Source organism: Antrostomus carolinensis, unplaced genomic scaffold (assembly GCF_000700745.2).
Source record: "Antrostomus carolinensis isolate BGI_N321 unplaced genomic scaffold, ASM70074v2 scaffold21883, whole genome shotgun sequence".
Lineage (NCBI taxonomy): Eukaryota > Metazoa > Chordata > Aves > Caprimulgiformes > Caprimulgidae > Antrostomus > Antrostomus carolinensis.
Genome location: NW_010304742.1, coordinates 1688 through 12641, shown reverse-complemented (window position 1 = coordinate 12641; position 10954 = coordinate 1688). Strand labels below are relative to the sequence as shown.

General features: G+C 45.6%; 1 protein-coding gene across 1 annotated transcript in view; it reads right to left on the bottom strand.

The window, feature by feature from the left end:
• Positions 1–3082, bottom strand: part of SLC49A3 (solute carrier family 49 member 3) — a 9923-nt gene extending 6841 nt beyond the window's left edge. Inside the window, exons 1-2 of the mRNA XM_029084172.1 lie at positions 2861–3082; positions 1716–1935 (exon numbers count right to left, since the gene is read on the bottom strand). Coding sequence (XP_028940005.1) covers positions 1716–1935; positions 2861–3082 — 442 coding nt within the window. The remainder of the gene's footprint in view (positions 1–1715; positions 1936–2860) is intronic.
• Positions 3083–10954: the final 7872 nt, after the last annotated feature.

Sequence of the window (10954 nt, the reverse complement as noted above, 5' to 3'; positions counted from 1 at the left end):
GAAATGCTGCCTGAAAACTACTGTCAGCTGTTTCCATGAACTACTGGCATGCTGAAGCAGTTCCAAAAGGTATGAATGAGGGGTGGAAATGTGAACATTGGGCTAAATTTGAAAAGACAAAGTGAGACGATCTGAGTAATTACTGGGTTTCAGCCACCTCTTTCTAGGGAAATTATATGAGGCTAGGCTAAGAATGGAAAAGAGATCACTGGAGTTAATCAGTATGGTCCAGGGAGCCTGGTGGAATAGGTTGTAGTACTCTGCAATGGGACTGTGTGTTTTGTCGACAGCAATGCTGATACACTGAAACTCTGCAAGGTGTAGAAAATGGCAGCTTGGGTTTCCACTATTCCTTGTTCTCCAGTTTTATTCTTACCTATAGTTAGATCCATTTGGCCCTGTAAGGACTGAGGACTCTATGTAAAAGAAATGCTCTTTGGCTGCTCTTGCTGCTCTCTCACTTAAGAGCAAGCTGTCTGCAGGCTGGGGTCCTTCAGGGCTGTGAAGGACGAAGTGCCCAGTGGTCCCTTGTAATACTTGTATTGCACCATACTGACAACAGAGCTCCTTCTCCAACAGGGAAGGTGAAGCTCTACCTCAGCCCTGGGAAACAAGGTGAGCCATCAGGTCCACCCTATTCTAAGGAAGACAGTGAAAAATGAATTTATTTGTTCTTAGACGATAAATCCATTCTTGCTAAACAACAGAGCCCATACCCTGGGTTTGCAGCAGCATTGGGAAAGCTATATAGGAGTGCTCCTACACTTCCCTTTTCCCCATACCTACCCCTTTCCCACAACTCCAAGGCAGTGGGGAGGGAAGGCAGCTGTTGGCCATTTTAAGGGAAGGACAGGTGGGACTCCCCAACATGTGTACTGTGATCCCAGAAACAGTGAGCCAGCCCAGTTTCTGGGGCACCTCTCAAGTCCTTGGGGAAAGGAGGAAGACATTTCTTCTGGCTGCTGTGGAAAATGTCACATGAAGGGAGGAAACAGGTCTGTCAAGTGCAGCATCCTGTCTCTAGCAGGGCTCAAAGGAGCCAAGAGAGGAAAGAGATTAGAGCAAGCATATCTGCTGCCTCTCCTCCAGCTTCCCAGCACTTTGCAAGGCAGATGTACTTTCTGAGTGGGTAGTACTTCTGCATTTAGCATCACCAATGTGTTTGTGTGGCCAGCTGAGTATATCTGTATGTGCCCACATACCAATTGGGAATACATGCTCAGCCTTGCTACTGGGTGAACTGGTGGACAAAATTGCTGCAGCAGCCTCACCTCTATCCAGTTACAGAATGTGAAAACTGTGACCACTGGCATCGCATGCAATTTGAATATTTCCCTAACAAGCTGCAGAATTGAGGCCACTCAGACTTTAGATTTAGTAACATTGATAGCTGTCCCCAGCCTCTATGATATTTAGGGAGGGGTGATCAACTTGTCATGGCAGAGAGGAAGAAAGTTGTGAGCCTGGGCGGCTTACTTTAAACATTGCACCTGGATGTGACTAAGGCCCACTTCTTACTCCACAGCATGGAAATGCCTGCCTGTCTTGAAGGCACTGTTTTTTTGCACATGGTTATGAGACTCTTGGGTGGAGCTGTATTTGTCGAGCCAAATGGCTGTAGTACAGAGGGTTTCCTCTGCCTGCTCCCTCTGAAAGACATACACACGCTAGCAAGTTCTAGGAGGCAGCAATATTACTATGTAGTTATCACTTACACATTGATGCGATCATATTTGCTGTTGCTCTCTGGTGGTCTGGAAACCATAGTGCTGCCAGTTTTGTTGGTGAAAAGATGATAAGGGGCTGTGCCAATGCACAGAGACATTGCCCAATGAACAGGTACCAGTAACTCTGGGAACCCAAGCTCAGGAACTTCAGGACACTGAACATCCGGATGATGCTACCTGTCATGTTCAGCCATGCACTCAGGATCACCTGCAGCAAGCAGAAACAGCTAGGGGTTGTGTGCTGAGGCCTGAGGGACAGAACTTAATGCAACAGAGTAGGATGAGCAGCATCTCAGGACACGCTGGGTGTTAGTAATCACTGCATGGAAAGTTGCCTGCAGACCACCCCCACCCCTTTGAGCCACTGCAAGGTGCTCCTGATCCAACAGCAAGTTACCTGTCTACTTAGGGAGCAAGGTAGCTGTCCTGGCCCCATATGAGAACTACACCACAAAGTAGCTTATGCAAGACAGAAGACACGGTCATGGAATTGATGAGAAATCCAAAGTTCATTAATTACACTCTGCTTGCAAGTTTGCACCATCGCCCATATTTTTTTGTTACAATCCAAAGATCATGGCAATAAGTAATCCAGCATACAGATCCTGAAAATGCTCTTGTTCTATACCACTAGCATGCTATGGAACATGCAGTGCCATATTCCATAACAACGCTTGCGTCTGGGAAAACTGTGTAGAGATCCCAGACTGGCTCAGCGCAGACCAAGCTCTAAACTGACAGGGGTCCCCAGCTTGCACCCTGCCCTGCTGCTCCTTAAACAGGCCCTGCAAACAAAATAGCTGTGCTAACACTTTTCCACAGCACACCCTGGCCAGTTACAGTAAGCTCTTCAGAGTCAGCTCACAGCATCTGTCCCTGTCAGTTGGCTAAGACAACAAAAACTGGAGGAGGAAAAGGCAAGTAGGGATGTAACATTATTCTGATTTTTCTCACTGCTCCCCACCTCAAAGATGACGTGACAACTATTACTGATATAGGACAGAGCTTTCAACATGCTTATCCTCTGCAGCATTTGGCAAAACTCCCATTCACAGTATGCATGTTAGTGATTTGTGCAGCTACTACTATCTCTAGGTGAAACACCCTGAGGAAAACAGAATAGTTCAACTCACAGAACATCTGAGTCCCACACTGTCGAGAACCCATGTTGCCACCAGACCAAATGGGATTGAGATGAGGAGGTACACTATTGACAGCCAGTTGACCATCTCCAGGGAAATGTGGAAGTAGGCAGCTGTCTTATCAGCCACAGGAGCAAATGTCAGCCACAGCTGCAGAGTAGAGAACAAAGATGTGTAAGCATGAATGCCTCCACCTGAACAGAAATTCAGCATCCCCTCAAACTGTCTAACTGAGTTGTGAAGGGGCTTTGATATCTTAGTCTGTCCTTGAAATTAGGATGTTAAGACTGGTAAAAAAAATTCAAACCCCCAGTGTCTGCAGTTACTCATACTAGGACTATTTTACCACTGATACCATCACTATCTTGGCCCAGGGCACCCCATCCATTTCACTACCTCATTTCCAAACCCCTAGTCCTTCTTCAGTACCTTTTTCTTCCTCCAGGTTGAACATGTTGGCTCAAGATGCACTTACCTGATATAAACCACAAGCAATCCTTCTATGCTAGCACAAACAAAACAGAGGCTGCCATCTTCTCTCTGCAACTAGAGCCTCTTAAACTCAGCCTAGTATTTACGGTTGCATTGGTAACCCTTGGATGTGGCCTTTTAAGAACAACTTTGCTATCTGTCAACCAAGAGAGACATTATTCCATGCTGTGCTACACACACTCAAAGGTTAGGAAAGGGCCTAGAAATTAGCATTATTCAATACATCAGAACACATAACAGGCAAACACAAGAGGTACTTTAATAACTATCCATCTTATTCTTCAGTGCCATTACCTGAAAATATTCCTCTAAACCTTGTTTTAGGCACTGGTTCCATACGGTTGCTGTCTACTTCTCGTTTCTTCTGGGAATGACAAGGCCTGCTTTGATCCTCAAATCAGGTCCTGAGATCATGCCCACAAGAAAGACATGAGGGTACTACCCCAAATTTAAGGATGTTTCTGTGGATTCTTGTCAGGGACCAGTTGGAGAACTCTGGTTTCAAGCCTGGTTTGACACAAGTTCTGGATTTCTGAGAGGCAAATAAAGGTGCATCCACACCAAGCAATGAGATACATGAGAGAAATTTCTTTATTAAACAAGGAACAAAGTTGTGTGTATTGTAACATTTAAGTGAGCAAAGAAAGGTGGAAGAATAGAAAGAGGAAAGCTCGAAAGAGAGGAGATAATATTTAAAGGTGGAAGAAAATAAAAGAGGAGAGCTAGAAGGAGAGGAGAAAGCAGAAAGTCTCACCACCCTGGGTTCCAGCAACGAGCAACAAAGATTCTTCTTGTATTCTTTCCTGACAGAGATGGAGTTGTCTTATTTTTTTCTGCATCATGGATCCAGAATAGCGGGGATACCTCACTGATGGCCAAAGCTGTTGCCTTTTATTTGCTCCAGTTCTTAAGGGCCTTCCCAGTGGGTGGAGGTGATTAGAATAAGCATGCAGACCTAATCAGTCCTTCCAGATGATTCTGAAAATAGGCCTAGTTCACAAGGTTCTGGAAATAGACTTGGAGGTCCCTGGTGATTGACAGACCCCAGAGAAGTTCTCTTTTGACATTTATTAGATGCACAATCATCTCCTTCAGGCCATCACCATCAGTGGTCATCAGGGCGTATATTGGAGTTTGGAGACAGGACAATACTCTACACATCCTGCAGAGCTTGTTCCTTATCAGCAACTCCCCTTCCCCCTAGGTCTCCCTTTTCATTATTCTTACCAGTCCCCTTGGTCATCAGAGTGGGAGGGTCAGTACAGAAGCCTGCCTTTGTTTGCTTACATGCCTTTGGAGTTGTCTGAGGCATATTTTTAACAAAGTTCTGGAGTATTATTTTTTTACCTGTCTCTTACAATTCTTTGTGAAGGTGCCCTCTCTGGTGTTTTTCAAAAAGACTGGCCTAAACTGAGAACAGATTACAGTAATGTGGATGTAAGCTACTTCACTGTTAGAAGATGATTTTGCAGCTGCTGAATACTGAAGATTATGATGTTTGCTGAATGTGAACAAAAACTTAAGCTTAAGTTCCTACAAAAGAACTCCACCCACTGTATGCTTCCAGGTACCCTACCCCTCTCTGCCATCACAAGCTTCCTCTTCACAGCCTGCATCCTGCAGACAGCATCAGCTGTGGCATTAACGTGCAATTGAAAAAGGCTTGGGTAACCACAGAGGAAGACATGTCCCTATACTCTGCTACTTGTTATTTCCAGTATTCCTATTTACTTCGTACATTCTAGAGACCATAAAACCTACCACATTAAATGGAAGCAGAAGGGAAGATGGGCTTTTCTTCTTTCTTAGTGTCACTGTGTGAGAATAGCCACATGCAAATAATTGTTTAGCTAAACATTTCTCCTAGCAGAGATGCAATGAGTAAATGGCAATAACAGGTAAATTCTGAATGTATTAGTAGTGTCCAAGCAAAGACTCCTAGCATCAGCCCTTTGCTCTTCTCTTGAAAGGAGAAAATGCCAAATCTCTTGCATTCAACAGGAAGCTCACATCACCATGCTGGGCTTATACCACCCATTTGAGATCAGTCAGTTCTGACAAGGGGTGGATTTGGTGTTTAACTCAGCTTCTGCGATAGGGTGGATGAAGATATTGGGTGCTGAAGGAAACAGTACACAAGGAGGCTATTCCAAGTCACTAGGAGACTTGCAGCAGACTTCTCATAAAATGAGCTTTTTAAAAATTCCTTGAAATAATATATTACAGTCTAATAATGTTACCATCTTGTCTCAGGAAGAAATTTCACCCACGTCTCTTTTACCAGAACTGATCTCTATTAGATTGGGATGGGATGTTTAATGTTAATGTAACTGTTTAAATGTTACAAGTACCACTAAGGCATGAGTATTAGTTTGATTACAGGACACTGAACTGCTGCTTAACAAAACTCAGCTGTCTGTTTCCAACAACAGCAATTCTCAGTTCCTCACTGCCTTCCATATGGGGGTGGTGGTGGTGAAACACTGTACCAGGAAACAGTGTAATTAAAGAGATGACACATTTTGTAAGCCAGCTTCAGGTACATTTTTGTCTCTCTTGTTCCACCACACAAGATGCTCACCCATGCATGACATCATTAGGAGAATCATGCCACAAGACAGAGCACAGCATTTTGTGTTCAGACGCTGTGTGCACCTGCAAGCTGCAGTGCAATCTGGTATGTTTCCATTAGACCTACTAAAACCATTCCTTGCTGAAAACCAAGCATTAAGGCTGCTGTGTATTTCTGTCCCGAGCAAGAGCTCCAGTTCTAGCATATGTGTGTGAGAGCACAGAAGGTGGGAAGCTGCAGCCTGTCCAAGCCTGGGTTTGTTCTTCAAAATAGGAAGTGGGTTTCTTTACAGGTCTGGTAGGAAAAAGTATTTTTCTGCCTCCATTCAGGCAGGTTTTGTTTACTGTGTGTTGCTCTAACAGAGAAATTAAGAAGTAGGCAACTGAGCTCGAGGTGTAGCTGTGGTCAAAGTGGCTGCCAAATGCCCCTGCAACAAAGAGATGGCACTGTGGGGTTTTGCTAACACAGGGAAACTACCATGCTAAAGAAGTGAGTATGCTACCTTATGCTTTTGGTTTTCCCAGCTACAATGACTTCAGCCACAGTAGTTAGCAAGCTCTTCTTCTGGGACCTAGAGCCTGTATCCTACATATTGTTACTGAAACTCTACACTGACAAAGACTGCCCTGATACACGTATCCTCAAGCAGAACAGGGTGAGGATGATGCAGTTCTTTCCTGGTGAGGTCTAAGCCCTGTAATGTCTAAAGACACAGAATAGAGACTGAGAGAGGTTTCTCTCTCCTCCACTCCACAAGGGCTATTGTCTTAACTCACCTTTGGCACACCAAAAACAGTATCAAAGCTCCCTATTCGAGGTGACAGATACAGGAAGAGAGATTATGTGTGGGGTTAGAGGATGCCAGCCCCGAAAAGCTGATTGCTGCTTGGACAGATGAAGGAGAAACAGACACCTCTGTCCTTGCAGCGTTGTCTACACTTGTTCAGTCCCTGCACAAGCCTCACTTTGTGTCAATATGCCCTTGTGATCTGGTCAAGCTGCACCCAGCTCCATGGCCTGCGTAATAGCACAGACCTAGAGCCTCAGCATGAGGTGTCAAAGCCATCAAGGGAAGTCTGTGTTACGCACTGCACTGCTACATCCACGTCCACACATGCTCCTTGAAGGCAGCTCAACGGATGTCACAACAGCAGAACTGTGAGAGTCCACCCCCATGCCAGTGTCTCTTTCTGACCTGCAATGGTAACAAGCAATTTCCATTCACCCACTGTGGCTTATGTCCCTTCTGAGACCTGTCAGGGATACAATTAACCAAAACCTTTCAGCAAACTTTGACAAAATTTGCAGCTTGGCACCCCACAGCCATGAATGCTGGCTTCAAATGCACCCAGCTCAGAGTCCCACCCTCTGACTGCTCAACTTCCTTGTGGAGTCCAAACAGAAGAACACAGCTGGGTTGCTTAATGAGTTGGAGAGGATGATGCTGGAGGTCAGCAGGAGTCTACTCTCTGGGCCATAGCACAGTTAGGTCGAGTAATTTACACAGAAGCCCAGGCAGAACCATTCAAGCAGGGACTCTTGCATCTGAACACTGAACAATTACAATGAGCCCAACCCCTCGATACTTGGCAAAACTTCCTTCCCAGCATTACCTCACAGATTTTGCATTATTTGTTCTCAAATGACAGCTCCTACTGCAGTATCATTGGCCATGGTCACTCATGTTGTAGATCATAGTATTTGATCCTTCAGCATCCAGAATGGAATTTTCCCTCCCTTCAGATATGCATCTAGCAGGATGTTGAAACAGTTGTCACTGTAATAACACACACCATTTCTTCTTCAAATGCAGGAACTGTAGTTCCCACACTTCCCTCCTGAGCTCAAGCCTCAGAAGCACATTCATCTCACTGTGATTTCTGAATTTAAAGGTAGAAAAAGCTCCAGTGTATGCTAGTCTGGGCACGAAGTCATACCCAGCACACACTCTTCCCTATAAAAACTTGTGCTCTCACAGTGGGCACAGCAGCTGATAAAGAGGATAGAAGGTTCCCTGAAGACATGCAAGCCTGTTCTGGCTTGCACAGGGGTACAGCTGCAGCTCCCACTGCTTTCAGCATGAGGCAGGCTGATTGGGTAGCCATGCCCCATCACTAGAAGAAAAAGGTGGAAATGTTTTCCAACTAGAGTCTATTTATATGCTCAATTAGGAAAGCCCCCTCCACGTCTCCTTTAATAATGAAGAATGTGGGACCACCAGTGAAAGCAAGTGCACTGAAACTCAAGCCATCTGACTGGTACCGATGTTGGAGGGGTACTGGCTCCACTTTCAGCTCTCCCTCCCTTTGCTTTAACTTTCTTCTAGCTGACATTTTGTTTCACCTTCTCCTGCACCCCCCAGAGACTGCCTGCTCCCTTCCTCATTAATTGCAGGCCAGCTTGAGCACTCCTGTAACCAAGAACAAGTTACAGCTGTTCTCATCCTGCCCCCATTTCTATGCTTCTTTTTTACTTTCTGATACCCTTGTAAACCCTTAACTGATTCTCAGATATGGATCTGGCCTTCTTCCTCCCAGAAGCAGCCCAAACCCTCTAGTTTTCCTCCTGCTCACATTCCCCTTCTGTCTCTATCTTATCCAGGTTCAGTTCCTGTACCCTACAGCCTTTACTGTTTTCACTCCCGCACAGACCCACCAGGACCTATTTCACCTGCAAGACCCAGTTTCCCTCCACCCAATCCAAGGGAGACGAACATTTGCCCTCCCTCCCACTTCTGCAGGAGGTTACTGGTGGACTGTGAGCCACCAATTCTCTACATGCAATGTTAGCATGGCTGAAGGCAGAACTCCATACAGATGCTGTACTTTGGTAAGGAATAGGTGCAAGCTGTAGAATGCAGCATAAATAAACACGGTGCCGATGCCCCAGAATTTTCTGAGCTCAAAGAACAGTAAAGATATATTGATCCATCACACATACAACCATGTGCAGCCCTGCTGGAAGCAGTATCAAAAATGTTTTTAATCAAAAGCAAGCTCTTAAGCAATGTCTGCCCTCCTCACCAACAAATCAAGATTCTAAAAGTGAAAGGCAAAATCATTTACAGAATGGGAAGTGAATGCAATCAGGCAGGGTGGAAATTAAGCCATTTTGCCAGGTCAGTGGTAGTACTAGATAGCAAAGGGGGCCATATGGAGTGCTCTTCACTGTCTTGCATATTGTATAGCTGTGCACAGTGTAGCAATACCCCTGTAATACCTTTTTATGTACAGATTAAAAAGGAGAAGCCAAGAGGGATGACTTTAAATGAAATAGGACCTTCTGCTTTGTCACAGGCACAGCTCACCAATCCCCAGTCAGGCACTGGCTGCAGCAGCTCTCCCGGTCCCAGCATGTTCTCTCCCATGCACATAGACACTGCTTTGAAGGCGAGGTGATGTAGGATGTCTTTCTGAGACACACAGGCTTCCTCCTCCTCCCCTGAGACCAGGCTATGAAGTCCTTACACCAGACTCATCTTCAAAGTCAAAAGGGCCACACAGTCTGGAAGTTAACAGTCCCTGGCCACAACCAAAGGCACCCATGCTGACACAGCAGCCTAGGAAGTAAGGACAGAGGCATGATCTTCAGAAAGGTCAGATCCCCACCTACATGTCACTTTCTGCCCCTAGAGCTCCCTGGAGGACTAGCAGGACACAACAACCAGGCAGCAGCAGCTGTGTGTGCATGCATTATCTACAGAGGCATTGCTGGAGCAGACTGGTGTGGGCGAGAAGCATGCACACCCTGCCCTGGAGCACGCCAGTCTCCACTTGGGCAGCTCTCCTTCCTTTCCCAAGTACACTAAGCAGTGGTAGAAGTCCTCCAGGCTAGTGAGTCAGGAACCACCCTGCGAAGTGTGAGACAGCTCCAACTCTCTGCTCCCAACCTCCTCCTCAGCATGCTCATGCTGACAAGCACAAAACAGGGCAGGAAACACTCTCAGCTTCATTCTTATGTGCATTTCTCTGTCCCCAGCACTAAAGCAAGAGGAAGTTCCTCCTGTGAAACACAAAGTTCCCACCTGTTCAGCTTCACAGGAAGGAGGTGACAAGAAAGGAGGTATTTGCCTCTGCAGTCTCCTGTTATGGCAGCTGTCAGCACACCATGAATGCTCTTAACCATTAACTCTTCAGAATAAAAAACCCACACTCAAAACCACAGCATCAGTTTGACAAAGCAAATCTGGAGAGCAACTGCAGGCATAGTTATGTCACCCCTCACCAGGAGTACTGCAATAGACAGCTGGGGAATAATCATCTAAGTTTAGCTGTGGTCAGAACAGCCTCTCTGCCCAGGACTTCAGGTAGCAAGCGAATTATACTGATGCCTACTTATGGCCTTCTTAAGATAAAGCAAGGATCTCTTACACTGCATTGTCAGAACTACTAGAATAGCCAGATGTAGGAAATGAGAACCAAAATAGTACCCACTTTGTACAGTGGGGGGAGACAGAGGCTTTTTAAACACAGACCAATAACAGAGATTCAAGTAATAGGCTATTTACCATTGGTGTAAAAGCCCCCCTTACCCCACTGTGCTCTGCTTGAAGAAGGGATTTCACATCATGATGTGGAGCAGGAGGAAGTGGGGAAGATTGCTCCTTTCATCACTACATGATCTGGCCTGGCTTTGCTCAATCATAAGCCTAAAACAGCCTGAACTAACAAATATTTCTTTCTCACTCTGCCATTGCTGCATGACCAAGTGTGCTTTCTTGCAGTTGAATTGCTCCTGCCTTGTCTTCTTAACACTAAGAGTCTCTCCCTCTCAGGATTGTCTCCTGTCTGCCACTGGTAGTGACACTGAAGGCCACGAAAAGAAAGCTGCACATGTGGATGGGTAAGAGTGGGACATCATCCTGGAAGCTTGCTCCAGCACATGAGGTGATCTGTTCTTTCCAAGTCAGACAATTTAAAAGTAATGTGTCCTTACCATATGCATTTTGCCAATAGCCTAGTTGGCAGGAATTAGGAATACATGGAACTAAGTGCTGCATGCAACATCTGCACAGGCATTGA